At 45.4% G+C, this 23125-nt stretch overlaps 1 protein-coding gene across 1 annotated transcript in view; it reads right to left on the bottom strand.

Moving 5' to 3' along the window:
• Positions 1-2724: 2724 nt before the first annotated feature.
• The window catches only part of LAMC2 (laminin subunit gamma 2), a gene marked incomplete at both ends in the record, with an annotated part of 60157 nt that continues 39756 nt past the window's right edge, over positions 2725-23125 (bottom strand). Inside the window, 16 exons of the mRNA XM_079923107.1 lie at positions 2725-2981; positions 5806-5905; positions 5999-6157; positions 7837-8036; positions 9293-9407; positions 9928-10077; positions 10789-10933; positions 11459-11608; positions 12699-12778; positions 13844-14049; positions 14362-14518; positions 15518-15663; positions 17718-17963; positions 18597-18779; positions 19411-19629; positions 22446-22558. Coding sequence (XP_079779233.1) covers positions 2725-2981; positions 5806-5905; positions 5999-6157; positions 7837-8036; positions 9293-9407; positions 9928-10077; positions 10789-10933; positions 11459-11608; positions 12699-12778; positions 13844-14049; positions 14362-14518; positions 15518-15663; positions 17718-17963; positions 18597-18779; positions 19411-19629; positions 22446-22558 — 2626 coding nt within the window. The remainder of the gene's footprint in view (positions 2982-5805; positions 5906-5998; positions 6158-7836; positions 8037-9292; positions 9408-9927; positions 10078-10788; positions 10934-11458; positions 11609-12698; positions 12779-13843; positions 14050-14361; positions 14519-15517; positions 15664-17717; positions 17964-18596; positions 18780-19410; positions 19630-22445; positions 22559-23125) is intronic.

Here is a 23125-nt window from a genome sequence, read left to right on the forward strand (position 1 = left end):
AGTACCCTTAACTTGGCAGGTTCAGCTCAGGACTGGTAACAGAGTCTAAGTCCTGGGTAGGCTATTTCTAAGTCACACACCCCTTCTTTCTTCTTAGGGACAGTCTGCCACATCCTCAGAAATGAGGGAATCATTATTATACTAAGAGAGTCACGTGAGTCACTTTTCCACTCCCCATCCCTACTTGGGGATCATTTCCTGTTTGTCAGGGAAGACATTTTTATGACTTCCTTAACAGTCTAACCCACTGATGAATCCTTTTATGATTACATGCATCTTGGTTATTAACTAATGGGATCCCCCACCAAGTTCTCTAAAGTCGCTACTACCTAATCCTACACTTGGCAGCAACAGATAGCCAGTGACTCATGATGCATGCTCCCCTTTCACAGTATAGAATTGTCAGAGAAGTGGCTTCCTGCCAAGGGACTGTATTTCCTAGACCCCTTGCCAGTAAGATGTGGTCATAATAATACTGGGTTCTGGACCACAGAATGTGAGAGAAAGTGATGTGCAGCCCCTCCCAGGCCTGGCCCACAAAGACCTTCCATGTGTCTCCGTCTTCCATGTCTTTTTTCCCCTCCACCCCCTGGGATGGAGACGGTGCAGAGGGCAACCTGAGAAGTCACATGGTGGTAGGGCCTCTGGAAATGACTATGTGGTGGGCTACTGTGCCAACTTTCTCCACATCCAGTACGCCATGAGGGCAAGAAGAAAGTCTGTCGTGAGGGAGTTACGCATATTTTTAGGTCTGTGTGAGATAGTAGTTAATGTAAGCGAATTTGTAACATATGTGATTGTGTATTCCAAGACAGGATTAAAAATGCACTTTCAGAGAAGGTAAAGCATAGTGATCAGATCGGTCAGAATTTGGGGGGGCGGGTCAGTGTAGGCAGAAGCAGAATCCTTTTCTCCGCCACTTGGGTAGATGGCCAATTCAGGATCTTAATTGATTAAATTTTAGTTTATTAAAACGCAGGATAATGTACCACAAACTATTGATTTTACCTTTATTTTAGAGCTGATGCAAAAAAAGACAAAAATATTGATTATCAGCCCCGCCCTGCTCAGGTTGTTCTAGAAATAAATCCTCCTTTATGCTTAGAAGACAGCACCAGTTAAATCTCATAAAGTGTGTGCATGGTTAGAAAGGGCAAAACAAGATGCTCAGAAAAAGGAATTAGAGATGTTAATTCTAGGGCTCATTGCTCTTTCTGAAGCATTCTTTGTTGTCATTGCTTTGGTACCTACACCTTAAGCTTAGAGTTTAACAAATTAGAAACTGGCCACGGGCATCTAAGAATTGTTCTTTATTTAAAAACATGTCCATGAAAAGCCAAGGAAATACAGAGGTGAGGCAGCACCAAAGCCTTCTGAGCCGCGGTTGGAAGTGCTTCTGGTTTTTCCAGAAATTCCCACTGGTGTTATGACTCAACAATGTGTCGCAATCAGCGGAGGAAAGGGACAGAGCGACAGCTGAAATGCAAAGAAGTGTGCACAACCCAGAGCCGTTTCAGCTATTTACCGAAATCCAAGTCCCCCATGGGATGTCTTGCAACACATGTTCTGTTGAGAAAAAGAGGTTGCAAACCATGGGGTTATTGCAATAAACACCACTTGTGATGAACAGGATTTGTAAGTTTACATTTTTTTCAAGGTTTGTTTTCCTCACTATTCAATCAACTCTATGAGGACAGAGAATATGACACCACTGTACCCCAGCCCCCGGCACACAATAGGTACAATAAATATATGTTGTAAGGATAGATGGATGGAAGGATGGACTCTACCCAGCTCAAGTATAAGTAGGAACATCGTCTGGTATCAGAAGAGAGAACAAAACACACAGAAGCATATAATTTTTAGTGTTTGAAAAATGGCATTGAATTAGGACTAATAAATCTTGGATAACTGCACCTCTTTCAGTGCCCAAGCTGCATTTTTACATCACTTTGAAACCCCAAAGTAAATACTTTCCCAATGTTTGCTTGGCCGGTAGGAAATGCTTTAATAAAAACGTCGTCTCTAAGTTGCCTGCCATCATCAGGGGAAAGGAGGTCACTTCCAGGCCCAGAAGAAGTCGAAGGCAGGGTACCAATGCTCCAAAGGGGCCAGCCTTACAGCTCCTCACTCCGTCACTGCTCACTTCTTCCAGTTTGAAAGTGGAGTATGTGTGTATGGACCGGGTGATAAGTGGGAAGAACTCTGATCAACAAGAACACGTTGGACACCATGAGGCAATAGTATTTTACTGACCACAGCATGACTGGAATTCACTCTCTGTTGTGACGTTAGGAAGAATTTTAGGTGTGCGCAAAGTCAAAAAGTTTTCCCTTTGATCACATTACTCAAAGGATAAGCTGTCTACAACCCAGCAGCACTTGTCCATACTCCAGGACTCAGTTTCTGACTACTCTGAGACAAACACCTGCCTGTGTGGTTTGTCCTTCCACCCAGTCTACACTTTGGGGTCCAGGCCCTTGATGAGTCTCATACCCAGTGCCATTTGCCTCATTACCCTGAATCAGGAAGCAAAGAGCATCCCACTGATACAATAAGACATTTATCTGGCCAAGGTCTCAAGGACGGGACCAGGTTCAGTTGACCTGAGCGCACCCATTCAACAGGTTCAAATGTCCCCATCCCACCCCACCCACATGAGACGGCTCCTGCGCCTGAGGTCTCTATCCCAAGAACCTCAGTTGAGAAATCGCAAAGGCAGCTTCAGTGCTGCTCAAGAGCCTGGGTATTGTAGCAGCCTGGGGGCAGGTTGTCCCTAATGTTCTCCAGGTTCTTCACATCAGCCAGAATCCCATCTATGCTCGTCTCCAGTGAACGGAGGTGGCCCCTCTGACAGCTTGCCCTCTCTTCCAGCTTTGACATCAACGGCCGCAGCTGACTGTTGATCTGGGCCTTGGCTTGGAAAAGCTTCTGCTCCAATAAGATCAGCCCCTCTTCAACCATACTGCCAGGCTGGTCTGCTTTAGGAAACAAGAAAGGAGTTAACAGAGGAAAAAGCTGTGGTTAGATCTCCTTGAACATATGCAGGCCCTTCTGTAACTTTAGCTAATTTCCGTTTTCACCGGCCCAGAGCAAATAGTATGCTGTGCATTTGAAGGCTTATTTTAAATTATAAATAATCTAGAAGAAATTCTGAGAGCACGAGCCTCATTACTGGGTTTTGAACAGCCCAGTTTAAGCCTCTGGACTCTTTAGTTCAGCAAGATGAAGCTTGGATTTCTGTTTTCATGTTAGAGGTAACAGCTCCTGCTCTGAAAGGATGAAGCCTGAAGGTCACAGGGACCTTATACTGCTCAAGGTGTCTGCCCAGCACAGCTCATCCCTAACATCAGAATCAACTCCAAATTCTGCTTTCTGAACCACCCTTAGGAAATCTCTTGCTGTTTTCCATTAGAAGACCTTTAGAAACTGGCTGGGCCTCAGGGTTTAGAGAGGCCAAGGTGTGCTTTGCTATTTGAGGGATGAATTCCAGCTGTTATGAAATGACGTAAGACGTCATTCTGGCCCGAAACAGTGGGAATCTGTCTAGATATTAGTTTATTTCCAACATGAAATGTGGTCACATTTGTTCAGATATGTTTCACCCATAAACAATCTGATACTAATGTCAGCATGAAGGGCACCTGGCCAGACCCATTTGGTTTGAAAAGGTCTGAGTGGTCCTTAGTCAATTCAAACTCAAGGTCAGGTGCAGTGATAGCATTTGACTGCAGAAGTTTATCACAATTAGAGAGATTAAGCTGTTATTGCTCCGGGACTCAGGAGAGCAAACAGAGTAGAAACAGCACTACAACAAAAATGTTGATCCAGTGGATCAGTCCTTCACCTGCGGACAGGGGAGAATTCCAGAATTTAGGGTTCTACAACACGCAGGGAAAGTGAAGCAAGCTTGGGGATAAAATGTCCATGCGGAGGCAGCATGAGCTTCTCAAAAACAGCAGGAACACTGGAGACAGAGACCTCGGTTAGAATCCTGCCTCCAAAACTTACTATGTGATCGGTGGGACAGTATTAAACTCCCTGAGCTTCCGTTTACTCCTTTGTGAAATAAAATAATAAAAATAATAAAACTTGAGGCTTCCCTAGTGGTGCAGTGGTTAAGAATCTGCCTGCCAATGCAGGGGACACAGGTTCAATCCCTGGTTCAGGAAGATCCCACATGCCACGGAGCAACTAAGCCTGTGCACCACAACTACTGAGCCTGCGCTCTAGAGCCCACGAGCCACAACTACTGAGCCTGTGCGCCACAACTACTGAGCCTGCGCTCTAGAGCCCGTGAGCCACAACTACTGAAGCCCGTGCACCTACAGCCCGTGCTCTGCAACAAGAGAAGCCACCGCAACGAGAAGCCCGCACACCACCATGAAGAGTAGCTCCCGCTCGCCACAACTAGAGAAAGCCCACGTGCAGCAACAAAGACCCAATGCAGCCAAAAATAAATAAAGTAAAATAAATAAATTTTAAAAATAATAATAATAATAAAACTTACTTTATAGGATCTTTAAAAGACTTAAATGATCTTCCACCACGAAAAACCTGGCATAGTGCCTGTCACACAGTAAATGTTTGACAGTTCCCATCCAGCCTCTCTCCCCACGCTCTCACTTTCCCTTTAAAGGCCCTGTTAGTTTCATTGCCTTTTTCAGAACGCTAAGCAAAATCACTAAACTCTTCACTGGGGAGGGTTTATTTGTTTATTTATTTTTTACCCTTAGAGGGTCTTTTACTCTTTGGGGCTCATTGGATCACAAAGCAAAGCTGTCAGGATAACAACACAGACAATATTGGTCTCTTGGGGTGATGATGACACTCCACAGAAAAATCCGGTTTTAAAGAGGTTCTCCTGAATGTTGCTGGAATCTCTGACTGAATCCCTAGTTCCATATATGCTGCAGTCCAGGCTCGATGAAACAGGCCAGTAAGTGTTTGATATCAGTTCTACCCAAGCCCATAATTTTAATTTATGTGAGTTTTCTTTTGGATGGGATTCTGTGAGGAAACCTGAGCTGCTGCCACACGGTGTCATCAAATCTATTTTATCCTAAGATTTTGCAGTATCTCATGGACCTACCACCTTGACATTTCTTTCGGGTCATCTACCTGGCAGCTCAAGTTTCCACAACCCGTTACAGCAAGGTGTAACTGTGGTTGGAAGGGACAAACAGCAGAATTGGCGGGTGATTCTTGACCTCACAGACTGGGAGAATCTTCCCCCCCCACCACTCCTACTTCCTCAGAGCTCTATGACTTCCCCTCAGTTATTTCAACTGTCTCCTGAACCATCTCGTCCTGCCTCTTGTCTAACCCACCTTCATACTCTCCTGCACTCAGCTGCCCCAGTGATCTTTCCAAAATATACAGCAACAATGTCATCCCTCTGCTTGACACTGTCTACTAAGTTCTCAGGATCAAGGTCAGAATCCTTAGCAGGACTGTCAAACTGTCCAGTATTCTTTTTCACTGTGAAGCTCGAATCCTGCCTCCACAATTCACTGTGTGATCTGCAGGACATTATTAACCTCCCTGAGCCTCAATATACCTTCCCTACATACACCCAGTTCTTTGAACTACAGACTTTCACCTCCAAGGGCAACAGGTAGGTTCTCAGTGACCCATTTTAGAGATGGTAAAATAGTCCCACAGATGTAAAGAAGTTTCCAGGCCCTGAAGTATCTGGGCCTGGAAACAAAGCAAATTTCCTGATACCCTTAAGGAAAGTTAGACTCCCACTCATTGGGAGAAGCCCTGGAACATGGACTGGAAGGTTGTGGATACTCCACATACCTATTAGGTGTAGGATGTCGTCCAACATGTTAAGCGTGTCTTGGATCGTAACTCCAGCATTCCTGGCTCTGTTATCAACTCTTTGGGCTTCTGTGATTACCTGAGGAAAACAGAAACACAAGCCCATTTTGCAAGGGTGTTCCCACACTGGCAAGGTTAAAGTGCTCTCTGCTGGAAAGTCACGGGAACTTACCGTCTGCACTGCATCCGTAGACGTGCCGAACTCCCGCTCCTTCCTTGCCAGCTCTCCTTCCACTTCCCTCATCTCACTCTTGAGAGTGGCCAGTCCCTTCTCCATGGCCAAGGCTCCATCTGCTGTCACGTTGGCCTCCAAGTTCAGGCTCCCCATCTCCTGGGAGAAGAAAAGGAGCCAGGGACGGAAGGAGAGAGAGGGGTAAGGCACAAAAACATCCCAAAGACAACTGCAGAAAAAATACAGCTGCAGCCAGGCCCTGATGGAGTGAGATGAACAATGAGAGAGTTAGACTTGGGGACACACCCTTCCCCAAGCTCTGCCTCAAACAAGTTAATTCGGGGGTATGTCTCCAGGGGCTAGGACGATCAGCTCTGAGACTCTGCTTCCCTCTCAGGTTAAGCTCACCAAATGGTGAGTGAAACAGGAACCAGTCGGGAAAACCCAGAGGGTGAGAAACTCATCTCACTCTCTGTCATGTTTCTTTGCTGCTGCCATCTTTTGAATGGCTTTACTCCCCAAGACAGTAGACTTTGGGGGCAGAGAATGAATGGGCTATAGCTTTGAGTTTTGTTTTTATTAGGATGAACGAATCTTAACAATATCTTTACCAATAAGCTACCATTAGGCATCAAGTTACACAGACGCCTCTGTACTAGAAGCCACGTAAAGAGAAGCACAGGAAATTGGTCTCTACCCTCAAGGGACCTAAGATTCGAGATGATTTTTGGAAGTTACCAAGTGGTCCAAGGGTGAGGCCACACAGTCTAGATATCAAGAGTTCCCTCTGGGCTTTCTAGAGTTGCTTAAGCTTTCTAGAAGTCATACTTAAATAAGAACGACGAAGCTCTCGTCCAGCTGAGAAGCACTCTTTCTACTGTAGCACTTAACATATGGGTTGTAAGTGTAACTAGCCTGCCCTTGCCCATTACACTGAATGCTCTCTGAAGAGAAGGACTGGGTCTTTCCCATGTCCGTATCCCCAGCACCAAGCACAGTGCTGGCACAGGATGGAAGGAAAGAGAAAAATGAGTAAGTGGAGCTTAGACATAGAACATAGGGTCAAGGGATCCAGAACTCCAGAATTTCATAATCTTGACTCAAAACACTGGTATAGTTGCTACAAGTTGAATTGTGTCCCCCAAAAGGATATGTTGAAATTCTAAACCCCAGTACCTCAGAATGTGACCTAATTCAGAAATAGGGCTGTTGCATATGTAATTAGTTAAGATAAAGTCATATTGGAGTAGAGTGGGCCCCTAAGCCCACACGACTAGTGTCCTTATAAGAAGAGTTGGAGACACCCAGGAAGGAGAGCTCCATGTGATGACAGAGGCAGGGACTGGAGGGAAGTTGCTGCAAACCAAGGAACACAAAGGATTGACAGCCACCACGGGAAGCTAGGAAGAGGCAAGGGAAGTTTCCACCCAGAGTCTTGGAGAGAGTGTGGCTCTGCTGACACCTTGGTCTCAGACTTCTAGCCTCCAGAACTGTGAGAGAAGAAATTCCTGTTGTTTTAAGCCACCCAGTCCGTGGTACTTTGTGAGAGCAGCTCCGGGAAACTAATGCAATAGTCTATATAAACAACAGTCTTGGCTGGCTCTTCTCATGGTGTTGTCCAAAAAGGGAGCTGAAAATGGTGCGCACGGGGCAGCAGTACTCAGCCAATGATAGCCCTGTGAACCAATCAGCAAGAGGGCCAGCCGAGTGGCTCTGGGGCCGCCGTGGACCGTAACAGAACCCGACGGGTCAACATGAGCCCAGCGCTCTTTGCTCACTGAACATGACCCTTGCGTTTGGCGCTGCTCTCACCAACCTGCACCTCGATGTCCCTTTACCTGTTCTATGCTGCCGGTGATCTCCAGGGCTTCCCCGGCTGCGTTCTTTGCCCTCTGGGCGTCGGCAGCAGCATCGCCCAGGGCTGTTTCCGCTTGCTTGGTCTTGTCGCTGGCATCTGCAACCTTCTGGCTGATGTAGGAGAGTCTCTTCATGGCCTCTTCAGCTTCTGCTTTTCTGTCTTCAACCTGCAGGTCAAACTCTGAAATGCAGATAAGTAAACATTGCCGTAAAGTTGAAAATTAGCTTCCAACGGAAGACAAAAGTGGCTGAGGTTTTTACGAACAATTACAGAAAGAGTGTTAATACTGCCCAGGGGTGAGAGTGTGGAAAGTTGTGGCTATTACTCTTTCTTGTCCAGGAGAAAGCATTTTAAAGGAGGCACTGAGCTAACCATCAACAGTCAGCCTGCCCTGGGTCCCCATCATTGCAAAAGTGAACCCCAAAGTGAATCAGAGGCAGGTGGAATCTTTGAAGCCCAAAGTTTCAAGCCAGAGCCTTAAACCCTAAGCTGCCAATGGCAATAGCTGGGGACTGGACAGAATGGGTAGAGAGGGACTTTCTGTGAAGAAAATTCTAAGAATTAGGAATGTTTATTTTTTGTTTTTAGTGAAGAAGACTGAAACTTTAACCAAATCTCTACAAGGTGTAAACCCAGATTACCTGGAATCCAGATGCTATGACAAAGCTTGCTTTATTATTACCACAAGGCAACCTCACTGGTCCTGTCAATACATTGGAACCAACCAGGCAAAAGAAAGAGAAAGAGAAAGAAGAAAGAAACAAAGAAAGAAAGAAAAGAAAGAAAGAAAGAAAGAAAGAAAGAAAGAAAGAAAGAAAGAAAGAAAGAAAGAAAGAAAGGGAGAAAGAGAGAAAGAGAGAAAGAGAGAGAGAAAGAAAGAAAGAAAGAAAGAAAGAAAGAAAGAAAGAAGAAAGAAAAAGAAAGAAAGAAATTAAGAAAGAAAGAAAGAAGGAAGGAAGGAAGAAAGAAGAAAGAAAGAAAAAAGAAAGGGGGGAGGACGGAAGAAAGACAGGGAAAGGAAGAAAGAAAGGAAAAGAAAGAAAGAAAGGGAGAGAGGGAGGGAGGAAAAGAAAGAGAATTATCTGTATGGTAGCGGGATATTGAATCTGTGAGGAACCTTAGAGGTCATTTAGTTCAAATTTCTCCAGAGGGGAACATTAGAATCTAGAAAGGCATGGAACCTGCCTATGGTCACACAGCCAGCTCAGCGCGGTCATGTGGCTGAGCAGAGATCAGAACTCAAGCCTTTTGACATTTAGTTCAATTCTCTCTACTACATCAAATATTTTAAAATGTTTTTCTTTAGAAAGATATTTATTAAGTGTCTATTAATAGCCCAATGTACCTGTCACTTAGATTTATAAAGATTCAAAATAAACCAAAGTCGTGGTTATAACTTTAAAATACTCAAGTGACCTGAACCACGAAATACTCACCTCTGAGGTTCTTTAAGATGTTCTCAACTTCATAAAAAGTGGCATTGCCCATACTTAGTGCTTCTTGGGCTCTGCTTTTAGCAAGGTTGGCACGGGAAAGCAGTTGATCTGATTTCTGTAAATAGGCAGGCAGAACAAGATTAGAGTAAAGGTATCACACACCCAGGGAGTGCCCTCCTGCCGGCATATTCACTCTGACACACTTCTCTTCATGACAACAGAGCTGTGATTCGCCAAAGAGTCTAGGGGTGCTGTAGCAAACCCCTCCACAGCCTGGGGCAGCACAAACTTTATAACCCAATGACCCGATAGGAGCCCACATTGAGAACAGTCTCAAGCTCTGGTCCACTATCAGGTACAAGAACAGTTTGCACATCCTAATTTTAAACTCTAGATACTTCCTGAAACCAAGCTAGTAGACAGAGCCAGACCAAAATTAGACCCAGTAGGCCTGAGTCCTATTCCTAGATTTGAGGGCTGACTCAGTGGGTGGAGCTGAGCTAATTACATTAAGGTCTCTATAAGCAGCAGTATCATGACCTTTCGAGAGTTTTTAATGGTTCTTCTTACAGCATTAATTCACATGGTAGCCCTTCAATACATGTTTGTTGAATGAACAAACTAACAAACGATACCTGTCTCCCATTCTTCCCATTCTGTAAGAGCTTCCGGGTTTCTTCTTCCCAGTTTCCCAGATTGCTTTGCACACGCTTGAACTCATCCACACGCTTAGTCACCAGGCTTGAGACAGAGTCAGCTTTTTGTCTGATCCTCTTCGTTTCTACCTGTGAGCCCCCAAAAATGAATGAGCCTTACTTTCTGCTCACCAGTTGTCACACCAGCCTTCCTAGGACCTGCCATCATTGTTCGTAAACAATTATCCAGGCCCAAAGTCTAGCAGAAATGAGACAATATTCCTCATGAAAGTCAGGCAACAGGTCTCCCAAACATCAAACAGGTTTTAGGCCTGCTTTATTTTTTTTACTATTATTTTATGTGTTAGTTTATATATACATGGGAAAATTTTTGTGGAAATCATTGTGAGTACTTTTTGCCATAGGTAGAAAGCTTAATCTAATAAATTTGAAATAATTAAAGGAAGATAACAGAAACAATGCAAAACTTTTGAGAAAAACAAAAGCCTTCTGAGTGGCCGTACGTGGAGATACACTATAGGTTGGACCCAAATGTAAATATCAAACTTTATCTATAATAATTTCCCACAGGTTGCAACAGTCCCCAGAACTAGGAAAGAGAGAGAAAACTTTTCACCACTAATAGGAATAGGTTCAGGATGTGAGCCATGGCCTTATCAGGGACCACGATTGGGGTTTAAGAACAAGGATAATGAGGAGAATAAATACTCTTTCTAATCTAAAGCAAGAAAAGTCAATAGGGAGAAAAAAAACTGAATGATTGAACGATTCAGTGGAACCCCCAGAGAAGAAAGCATTATGGCCCTTCTGTACATCAGTGCATAGGTTAGGTGCCCTTACCTGAAAGGACTGATCATTGACCCCCTGAAGCTGAGATGCTGAATTGAGAAGGCGGAGACTATGCTGATAAGACGTATCTGCTTCCATGTCAGTTTGAGTGGCCTCCCTTGACAACTGCTGGGCCAGAGACTTGGTTTTCTCCAATCTGCAGGGAGTGAAGAAAGAGGACTTTGAGAATTCACTCTTTTTTATTAAAAGCAAAACTTCATCCTGTTAAAAGTATGTAGTCGGGATTATTGGAAGAACCAGACGAGATGTGTTCCTTTCCACAGTTTAAACATAGATCTTAAAGTTTATACAGGTTGGGCCAGAAAAATTCAACCCAAGTTCCCTAATTTATTTTCCCAATTCTTGATCATATGAATATATTATGTTTATCTGTGCCATGCCATCAGATGAGTGTACTCACATCCTTTAAACACCACAGACGGTGACCGTATCTCCAAATATACAACCTCTCAATCAAAACACAAACTTTACTGAGATTAATCAACCTTTTCTTCCAGCCTTAAAAGCGTCTGTTTTCCTCCAAAGTAATACCCTCATCCTCTCGTCCCTCTTAGTATTGATGTACTTCTAAAGAAACACAGCACCCCTCAGACGTGGTTGGCATTGAACCCTGGGAGAGAGCGGATTATATTGGCCCGTGTGAGTACCCGTTGAAACGTACTTTCCCACAAGCCCTTGCACCACAGAGCCGTCCAGCGTGCCGCTTCCGCCTCCTTCACTCAGAGCCTTGCGCGCCAAGGATAGGGCTTGTTCGGAGTAGTCCTCGGTTTCCCTGGCCAGTTGCTCCATGTTATTGGCTGACTCAACGTGGCTGAAAGGATCAAAAACCAAGAATTTGAGTTTTCACGGCAAAGAGCTTCCTTTAGGGCTTTTATTTAAATGAAAGGAGAGGAGTAAGGGAACTGGTTGGACTAGAAAAACCAAACAGAATTGACCCAGATGAGATGGAGCTCCTCTAATAGAGGAGCTATCTAGAAGCAGAGGGTGTTCTGAGAAGTAGCCTCATGTCCTAGACTTTTTTGGCCATCTACTCCATTTATGGCATAATCAGTGGAAGCTATGGAGATGGGTGGGAGAAGTCTCAGAGTGATAAAATATTGCATTTGTAAATTGTTTTCTGCAGGAGAAACCCCTAGGTTTTATTCCATTCAGGAGCCAACTCCCTATTTAGTTTTGCTGCATCTCTAAACTGAGCCCGCCACTAAGGGGGACAAAGCCTGTCAATAAAAGTCCCCCAGTTGCTTTTGTCCTCCTGGTTCTAGAAAGTGATGGAAACGAGCTCAGGAGGCAGCGTGCGCTGCAAGAACACAAGCCAGCCCCCTTCTGCTAACAATTTCATTTGTGATTAGCAGAGCCTGCCACCTTGCTGAGCCCTCCGCCAAGAGCAAACCTCTTCTACATGGTAGGATTTATAGTCAGGCAAGAACTAAGGAGCCGCCCGTTATCACTGGGGGCCTGCAGAGCCGGTTTTCAGGAGGACGTTCCCCCTCTGCAGACTTGGCCCCCACAGGCCAGCAAACAGCTCGCAGCTACTCGTTCCCAGGCTTGGTGTGGGAGCCTGGGATCCCTCAAAGGTGCAAAGCATGCTTTTCCAAGGGCTGATTCATTTGATGGGGCCCAAGGAATTATATCTGACATACACCAAAGCCATGCTGTTGAGTCATAGAGAAATCTGCGAAAGAAACACCCTCGCCCCCAACTCCTGCCAAGTGACCTTGCCCAGTGGCCACCTATATACACTAAAAGCCAAGGGGTTAAAAAAATGGCTTCAGGGCGGGGGGATGGCTGCAAAGGAGCCTGGAGATAATGAATATGCTTTGGTCCTGAATACCCTGCAGTGCTGTTCAAGGCTGGCCTTGCAGAGGTGGTCTGAAGCAGAGGTGCCCTCCAGGACTGCTCACCTGTCGGCCAGTCTCGCGGCCTCCTGAGCTAGACTTTTAAAGCCGTTTGGCCCCATATAGTCCTCTGAGGGAGGAACGTCCTGTGGAAAAAGGACAATTGGTTAAGGCTTTGCCGTGAGCCTACATATGAGCCATGGAGCCTAAGCAGGTTCTGCACCTGTTCTGTCAGAGCCACTTGTCATTAGTCACACAGCATTCTACAACGTGACATGTCGAGTCCCTGGTCACGATGGCCATTACATTAAAAAATGTATAGACAAGAATAAAATAGAAATCCAAGTTTAAAGGAAGTCTGTATATAGATATAGATGCATTTTAAAATATATACATGTTTATATTTGCATATGTATTCAAAGTCCAGTAGAACATAGACCAAGTTTTAATGGTAGTTATTTCTTAGTAATGAGATCATAGGGAATTTTATGTATTTTCTGAATTTTTTACAAAAGGAAAATCAATACACACTATTTTTAAATCCTTCATTTTCTCATCATAATATCTGATTATCTTCCAGTTTTCTTTATCCACCTCCTATCCACCCACTTACATTATTATCACCACTGCCTTCTTTATTTAGAACGAGAAGAGTGCTCATTCAAACCTCTCCCTCCGACCACACTACAAACTACGTCATTAAGAAAATCATACTGGCAACATTTTTTCCCCTATTTTAAGAACCATGTCGTTATTGGCCTCCTTCCTTCCTTTCTTCTTCCTTCCCTTTCTTCCTTTTTCATCTGTTCTTTATTTCTTTCTTCCTCTCTCTCTCCCTCTCTCTTTCTTTTTTACAGCAAACATTTATCACAACCACACATTGTGCTACAGGCTGAGAATGTAAACATGAACAAAATTGAACCCTGCCCTCTGGGAACTAACAACCTAGAAGAGTTGCAGAAAGAAGGGAGAAGAGACGGCCAAGATGAGGCTATGGGTAGCAAGAAATGAACTAGGAGAGGACATAACACAGTAAAATGGGAAACTGCAGGAAGCCAAGGAAGATAAACAAAGGTGCAGCTGCTGCAAGGAAGAGAAGTCTAACTGTCTGCCAGAGAGACCAGAAAACCAGAGAGACAAGGTGAGCCTGTGACATGGGCAGTCTTCCATCTCAGCAATGACTCCCAGTCCCCTAACCCAGCGCCACCTACGGTGTTTCGCAGGGCAGCTTCACTTTCCTCCAGGCTCAGGCGCATCTGAGTGATGAGCCTGTGAGTATCCTGAACTCGGTTCTGATGCTGGCTGCCCAGGGCCCGAACTCTTTCCACAGTCATCTTGAGGTCATCCAGGCGGTTCCGGTAGCTATTCTCTTGGCTCCTGGCCTTGGCCAACTGGAGATTGAGGGATCTAATAGCACCTGAACACCAACAAGGAAAGGGAAGATAAGCACGTTGGGGGGCCAAGTCGTCAAATATAACAGAGGGTTGAAAAAGTGACTTTAACTGGCTTATGGCAAAATAGTAAAAACCCAACATATGAATGCATGCAACTGCTCTTTTATCTCCATCATTCAGATCCCAGGAGAACATCACAGACAGTCCTTCCACCTCCGCAAGGGCTAGGCAGAGACATCTGCTGAACTGTTACCACCGAAGATTCTGTGACCCAGTGTATTGCTTTCTAGGACTCCGAATTCTCTCCTTTGTGAAGGGAAATTGGCCTTCATCACCTTCTGAAATCTGGGCTTCTCTCAGAATGTCCTGAAGGGTCTGCTCAACCCACTGCATCCTGCCCTCCAGCTCTGTGTTAGCTACTGCTCCACCGTCACCCTGAGCCTTTGAAATCAGGGTCTCCAGGTTCTGGAGCTGCTGCATAAACTGATCCATCTGAAACCACACAGGGAAGAGGATTAGAACAGGTGACAGAGTTCATGGTCAAATAGCAGGTACCCAGGGGCTAGTAGCTAAAAGCCCAGAAATGCTTGGCATGTCATGTTAAAGTTCAGATTCTAGCGCCTAGACTTTGAGTCTGAATCCTGGCCCCACTATTCACTAGCTGTGTGACCTTGGGTAAGTCATTTTCTTTATCCATAGGATGGGGATAATAATAATAATATCTCACAGACTTATTACTTGGACTAAATGAGTTAGTATTTGTATAGTACTTAGAACAGTGCCTGGAATAAAGTGCTACAGAGGGCTGGTTAAATAGATAAATTTTAAAAAATAGGTTAAGTTTGCTCTACATTTGGGTTCTGTTTGGGCCCTTTCCTCCCCCACCCTTCACCCCAGTAAAATATTAATAATTAACAACAAAAACATCAATTTCATTCTTCTCTGGAATTTGAATGAGAAACTTCTGGAGGCTATTCCTGCCTTGACAGACTTGACACCTCCTCATATGTTTTATACATTTATGTCTCCTTCATTTGTTTTATAAGGACATCGCTTGGGAAAAAATCCAGCTAGAAAGTGGCATATTATAATGGAAAGAGCACTGAATTTAGAATCAGGGGACATGGATGGTATTCTCGGTTCCACCTGGCCATGTGACTTTGAAAAATTACACATTTTTCAAAACGTTGTTTGCTCAGTGAAAGCTGAGATCAGAATGCTTTTCCTTCCAATTTGACTAAGTTACCATGAGTACCGAATGCGGCAGTATCTGCAAAAGGGGTTTTGAAAATGGTAAATATAAGAACATAAACCTGAAGTATTTTTACTAGTATATGGAAATTTTTTTAACATAGCAATTTTTAAAGGAAGAAATAGTAATCCCCGCCCCCGTCCCCAGGAGTCTAGGAGAGTCCTGGATTTGTGACAGAACCACCCAGGAGACACTTCAGGATTTTACTTCTGCGGGTGAGGTCTGGCTAGCATGCACACCTGAATCTTCACTTGATTATAGCAAGCTGGACAGATGGTTAATGCTGCATGCTCACAGTTGAGGCCGCCAAATCCTGGCTTGCAAACACAGCTGCCATCACTTCTACACTCCACGGGCTCCGAGCCCACTGGGTTGCAGTTGCAAGCTAGAGAAAAAAGACGGACAAACAGGAAGCTTTCATGTCAAGCTAATTCCAGAAACTGGAGGTATAGCAAAGAGAAAAGGAAGATTGAGTCACCAAGGGCAAAGAATCTTTCTTTGCCCTTGTTGATTCATATTGTGTTAGATTCATTTCTTGGCTATGCCTCCAAGCACATTCCCACAATACACAGAGGTCTTCGGAATCATCTGGCAAGTGTGTTTGGGGTGTGTGTCTGGATGAAGACACTATAACAGTTCATCCTTCCTAGTGGCACTTATTTACTTCCTCCCATTAAGTCATAAGCCTGCTGGATATTCTGCAGACACTCTGGCTTTGCTCACAGGGAAAATAACATTTCTTCTGGGCCTATATGTGCCAGAAGTAGACATCTCTCTGTATATACACAGATGAGGAATATGAGCTCAGAGAAGCTGAGTAATTTGACCTAGGACACACAGCAAGAAGATGGCAAGCTGGAATGAGAACCTGGCAAGAGCCAGTGATATTTTCCTTCTGCGGTAAAGCGGTACCTTTATTCAATCAAATTGATTCAGTACCACTATGTGTCATGTTCTGTTCTAGGAGCTGAGGATGTAACAGTGGGTGAGACACTACTCTACCGGAGTGATTCTTTGGGTTACTCCACCTTCAGTGCTCACAGAACACTTGGTAGTATGATCATATGTCTAAGCGTACTGTCATTATTTGCTTACATATTTGTGTGTCTTCCTTATTAGCATATGAGCTCTTTGGGAGCTGGAGCTGACTTATTCATTATTATAACCTCGGTATCTAGCTCCACACTGGGTACATGGTAAGTTCTTGATAAAAGATAGTTGAGTGAAAAAATGTATGGTCTAAAGGCAGTGAAATCTCTATTAATAGCACCTTATAGATGGAATTATATAGTTTATAGTATGCTTTCTCATATGCTATTTTATCTTTGCAAACCACTTTGAGTAAAATATTAATCACCCATATGAGGAAACTGAGGCTCAGAGAGATTAACTGGCATGATCAGCGTAATACAACAGGTATGTTAAAAAAACTGGACTTGAACTCAGTACCGCTGATGTCATGTGGATGCTTCCTATCATAGGACATCACACCTAACCCACAGGCTGGGGTCAGGGCAGGTGGAATGCGTGCCCCTGGGTAGAAGCCCCAAGTTGCACAGAGGTCCTCAGCATTTCTGGGGCTGGGGACTCTGGTGTGAGTCGGGGGGTGGCTCTGGGCTCCCTGCAGACCTCCTGGGGGACCAGGAGTCCTCCAATCTCGGTCCCCAAAGGCACTCTGAACCTTAAAATGAGGAAGCTCCTGAGTTCTGGGCACCAGGGCTGGTCTGGGACCTTTGTGACCTAGGGGTGAGTCTGTAGGGCAGGCCAGCTCCCTAGAACGGAATTTGCCTCTAGAACAGAACGTGTTCGAAGGCTTGAAAGAAGGGCTGAGCAAGAGGCCTGATCGGCACATTCATGCTTTGATCTGAAGCGGCCCCCAGGAATGCTCCACGGGAGCTACTGCTTTGAAGCCCAGTCTCCTTAGGAGACGTTTGGACTGTTACCTTTCTGTACATCAATCGCACTGACTTCCTGAGAGGGTCTCTTCAGCTGCTTTACCACCCACTCCCCTCCCACTTCAGTGCGTTCAGGCTTCGTCTCAGCCCTTTATCACCTTCCGATTCAAGGTCCGGCAGCCCCTCCCTGCCTACCAGCCTCGGGACTGGGCGCTGGAAGCAGCCCCATTTCATCTCCTCTTCCACTCTGGAGCATAAACCTGACCTTTTGCACTTCTCCCGCCCAGCTTTAACCCTTTCAACACCCTCCAGCTCTGACTCCAGAGCCCTGATGCAGGGGACACGGGTCTTAAGACCTCTGACAGGTGAAAGGCCCAGGCTGTTCACGAGCCAGTTGGTCAGAGAAACCAGAGTAGCACCGCGATATTACCTGCTGTGGGCCTTGCTGATCTGTATGTTCTGACACATGTACACACACAGGCGTGCACGCACGCACACACACGCACACACAGGCTGTCCAATCCGTCTAGGGGTGCAGTCCTACCTCGACACTTGTCCATTGGGTTGGGAGCCAAGGGGTCCCCGAAGTAGCCTGCTTTGCACTGGTCACAGTGGGCACCGGCTGTGCCGTGGAGGCATTTCAGACACCTGCCCGTCAGGCGGTCACAGTTCCCAGAGGCACTGGGGTCCACGTTGTTGTTGCACTGACAGGGTTGACAAGGCCTCACTGGGCCGTGTTCCCCAGAGGGGTCCCCAAAGTAGCCATCGGCACAGAGCTCACAGCGGGCACCTGGAAGGAGCAAAGAACCAAGCCCGAGCGATCACTCACTGGCAGCAAAAGCAGACGCAGAGGACGAAAGTGTAAATAGCCCTCTAGAGGAGCTTTCCCCGTGGACCCCAGAACAGTACTTCAGGAACAGGAGCCCACGGCCAGGGCCTGGCTCTTCCACTCCACGGTGGTCACAGATCTTAGAACCCAAGCGCCACTAGGAGCCTTCCTGCCGGTTAACTAGCTGACTGGGAAAAAGTCAGCTTGAGACCCATACCACTGAGACTGCTGCTGAAGAGAAACTCTTCTTTCAGACTGACCAGCAGAGAGATGCGACATTTATAAGGCCACTACGTTTTCCTTCTTCACCTTGGTTCATTTTTAAAAACTTAGTTAAACCCTGTATTTCATCTGAAAACTTCATCTCCTAATTACAAACCTCCTAAAACAGCTTTAGATGTTTCCTCCGCGTAACTGTACACTCTGCCCTTCCTCCATCCACTTGAGCTCTCGGGCATCGACGAGCTATCCTTATCTTTAAAATGAGCCCATTTAGACTAACCCTGAGTAATGAAAACTCCCTGGGAATCCCTTGGAATAGAAGCTATCCTTGCAGATTCACGGCATCAGGACAGGGCAGGCAGCTGGCCTCACCAGTGACACCGTGGGGACAGTTATTGCACACCACCTCCTCTGTCTCTGGCATCACGGAGCAGCTGAACCCATTGCGACAGGGGCAGGGCTTGCAGCTGCGGGGGTCACGCGGGTCGTTGTAGAAACCAATGGGGCAGTCGGCACACTCGATGTCAGGGTTTTCATCCCCTGAATAACAATCTCCTGGGGGGGCAGAGGAAGAATGGAGGAGCAGAGAAATGAGCAGGGTAAAACTGTACACTTGCTTTAATACGCATGACATGTGCAAGTCAGAGCTTAGTAACTCACAGCCTGCCTTTCTGAAGCTTTCCCCAGAGTGCCTGAGCGCGGGTACTCTCCTCTGCCCTAGTACCAACTCTAAACATGGCCACGACCCTGAGTCTCACCCTCACTCTCCCAGGCTAAGCAGAAATACACTTCCTCTACCAGCCATGACTTAACACTGCTCCCCTGTCCCCCAAGGCCTGACACCATTTGTCCGCACATTCATTCCAGTCCTGACATTGCCTTTGATCTCCCCGTACAATGCTTGCAACTCGACACCAATTCCCCCACCCCGCACTGAACCATGACAGCCATTTCCTGTAACCTAGCACCTTTCTCACAACCCTGTGGCATTTCCATAATGAAAAGGATTGTGTGTAATAAAGCGCCATGTCCATCTTCCCTGACTCCAGCCCTGCTTCCCTTAATCCTTTCCCATCTCTGAAATGAGTTCAGGCATGGTCTTTCCTACACAGCTCTCTCTTCCGCGAGAGACCTCAGTCGCCTGGCTGTGCCCCCAACCATCTGGTCCAGGTGTCATTTCACTCACCTGTGTCTGGATCACAAGCCCCTCCTCCTTGGCAGTTACATGGAATACAGGTGCCAAAAGGTCCCAGTCTGGCTGAATCTCTTTTGTAGCCAGAAGCACATTCCTGGCAGAACTGTCCCTTGTACCCGACAGGACACACACATTGTTCAACCCATGGTGCTGGGGCTCCAGAGATGGGGCGAGCTGAGATCAGGGTCACATTGTCAAGGTACCCAGTACCTGCAAGAGAGGGAACACGTTAGAAGCAGCAAGGGGTAAGGTCCAAGGATCTAAAGTCAGGCCTCTCATTGGATTTTATTTCTCTTAACTCCCTGATGAAATGAAAATTCACGGTTTTAAGGCAAGACAAGAAAAATTTAAACATAAAATTTTTCTCTGGGCTTCCCTGGTGGCACAGTGGTTGAGGGTCTGCCTGCCCATGCAGGGGACACGGGTTCATGCCCTGGTCCCAGAGGATCCCACATGCCGCAGAGCGGCTGGGCCTGTGAGCCATGGCCACTGAGCCTGCACATCCGGAGCCTGTGCTCCGCAACGGGAGAGGCCACAACAGTGAGAGGCCCGCGTACCGCAAAAAAAAACCCAACTTTTTCTCTGCCCTTTGACCTCCTCATTCCCCTCTAGTTGCATTGTACATCTGCATTATGTGTTAACCAGACCTCCCCTGTGGCAGAAATACCTGCTCAACTATAAAGATCAATTTTTCTCCTTCTGGCGCCAGCCATGTAACTCCTTAGACGATAACATTCCTTTGTCAATCCTTTAAGGGGTCATGATGACCCACTACTCGCCTTGTACGTGCAGACATCTTTGGTGAACTTTATGTACAATGCCAATATTTCATTTTCCCTTAAAGATAGCAATTAGTGCAGAACAGACTGGTCAGATGACCTGGGGAGACACTGGGCCGCACCTAATGGAAGTTCTTAGCTTAAATACTTGCTTATGACCTATTAATGTTACTAGCTATATTATATGCTACCTATTTTACAAAGATTATTGTTTCTTGCATTACCAAATGTGTGATTGATCCTCAGATGAAATTAATGATGATTAAGCAACTTGAAACAATTTGATCAAATATATCGTTCTACAAGATTGTAATCATGCATAATAACTCTAGATACGGGAAGAAGCAACAAGAGGGAACTATTTCCTGGACCATAACAGAGTAGAAAGACAGGAGGTCCAGAGGCTTTTGGCTACTGTTAACTGAACCTAGTCCAGTAATAGCACGTTCTGTGGCCTGTCAACGACATTCTCAACTGACCTGGGAATGTGCGCTCCTAGCAATTGCTCACGAAATGCCTCCCAGACCTTGGTTGAACTTAAGACCGAAAGGGAAGGGATTGTAAAATAAAGAATGTTGCCCACTATCCAGATCTACAAGAATGAAGTCTTTAGCCACTGCAGTCGCTGACCTAAAGTACATCCTGAAAGGACTTCAGGGCGAAGATCAGGGTGTGGTACCTTGTGCTCTAGGAAACCTGACAGAACTGGCCCTCAGAGAGTTAGATATTTTCAGGAGAAAATTTTATGAGCCCAGTTTCTTGCATCTTCCCGTACTTAGAAAAGCACTTAAACCATCAACTAAGGTATCTGTTCCTTGCAAATAGCAGTAACCTACCAAGATGTGTGCTTGATTGAACGTAGCTTCTCCCCAAATCACATATATACTGGTTTCCCCTTTACCTGTTTGGAACAGTCTTCAGAACTCTCCGAGAGACTGTCTTCTGGGTTATAATTCTCATATTGGCTCAAATAAGATTTTCCATTTCTTTCTTAGATTGACAATTTTTTAAAATTTATTTATTTTATTTTTGGCTGCGTTGGGTCTTCGTTGCTGCACGCGGGCTTTCTCTAGTTGCTGCGAGCGGGGTCTACTCTTCATTGCGGTGTGCGGGCTTCTCATTGTGGTGGCTTCTCTTGTGGAGCACGGGCTCTAGACGTGCGGGCTTCAGTAGATGTGGCTCGTGGGATCTAGAGCGCAGGCTCAGTAGCTGTGGCGCACGGGCTTAGTTGCTCCGCGACATGTGGGATCTTCCCGGACCAGGGCTCGAACCCGTGTCCCCTGAATTGGCAGGCGGATTCTTAACCACTGTGCCACCAGAGAAGCCCTCTTAGATTGACTATTGATGAATTTTTTTCATTGATAGCCCTATCAAAGACAGTTCGTATTCACTCACTATGCCATGCATAAAGATATAGCAGTTCATATGACTGACTGCATAGGCTCTGGTGTCAGAAAAATCAGGGTTTAAATTCTGGCTCAATCCTCACTATCTGTGTGAATTGGGCAAATCACAAAACACCTCGATGACTGTGTTTCCTCAACAGTAGAAAAGAAATGACAGTGGTATCTACCTCCTATGTTTCTTGTGAAATTAAATGAGACAATGCATGTATTGTAGTGTGCTTGGCACATAGTAAAGATTCAATAAATTGTCAGTAAGCACCTTTTCTACTTCCTGCTTTATTCACTATATCAGTGACATGGAAATGGTGCATGCCGGCCATGCTTCCTTTTCACATGTGTGCTAAAAAGCTTAAGGAGGTCTCATTTAAATAATCCCAATCGAGATTAGGAGTACCCAACATAGTACATAGTATATAGAAGTTCAATAATAGGAATTAACAGAATACGTGGTGATATCCGAACGTGGTAGCACCGAGTATAATTCCAAAGGAAAGTTACTCAAGAAATAAAGAGAACAGTGTTGTAGATGCGATTTCCGAGCTAAGGGAACGTGCCTTTTGCTGTAGGTTATCTTCTTCAAATAATCAGCTTTAATCTAAATTCAGAGGCTCTTTAGCAAGGAAGCATCATTCATTCTTCATTGGTGCTGACCTCTTTTTAAGAAACGTTCTTTCTTAACAACTTCTTCTAGAATGTACAAATCTAGACCCAATCAGAGACTCGACATCAAAACCATTAAGTCGTTTGTTTAATTGTTTGGAGACTGTCACCACCTTAGAGAGCTGAAGCAAATTAAACTAAAACCTAAGAAGAGAGAAATTCATTTCTTTTAGCCACTTACTGTATTCTCCATAGGTAGCTCGGATCCGCAGGGCTGTGAGGTTCCGCAGTAACCTGCGATACTCAAAGTAACTCAGCTGGGGGCTCCAATTACTGCTTGGATTTTCATTTAATCTGCATGATTTAAAAGCAAAAGCTGAAAATCCAACTCTTATCAAATCTTATAATGCGTATACCCGATACAAATTATGCCTGAGAATGGGGGAATAGCTAAGCCCCTTCACAGCCCTGCTTGTACGGGGATGAAGGACTGGTAGCCACATCCTCATAGGCACAAGCCTGGAACTTTCTCACTCCATGGGGAGTGCAAGCCCCACAGGATTTGCTGGAGGGCATCCCAGTGCAGGAAGCCGAGCTCCCGGGGTCACAGCATCCAGGGCTGGTCCAAACCCTCAGAGACCACTTTCTATTCTTGGTCACACAAAACCTAACAGCAGGAACATCTCTGAGTTCCAGAAGCTCTGATCCTCGAGAGCCATCATTCATTTTTGGTTTTGTTGTTTAAATGATTTGTTATCTGAGCACATTTCACCTCCTATTTTCAAAAGTCAGTTTCCACCTTCTACACTGTCCACATGTAATACTTCCTAGTTTGGCATCATGTTGCCTCAACGCATCACATCACCAGCCCCTGTACTATTCTTCTTTATGTTGTTTTGATTTCTACTGGAATAGCCCTTC

Source organism: Stenella coeruleoalba, assembly GCF_951394435.1.
Source record: "Stenella coeruleoalba genome assembly, chromosome: 1".
Classification (NCBI taxonomy): domain Eukaryota; kingdom Metazoa; phylum Chordata; class Mammalia; order Artiodactyla; family Delphinidae; genus Stenella; species Stenella coeruleoalba.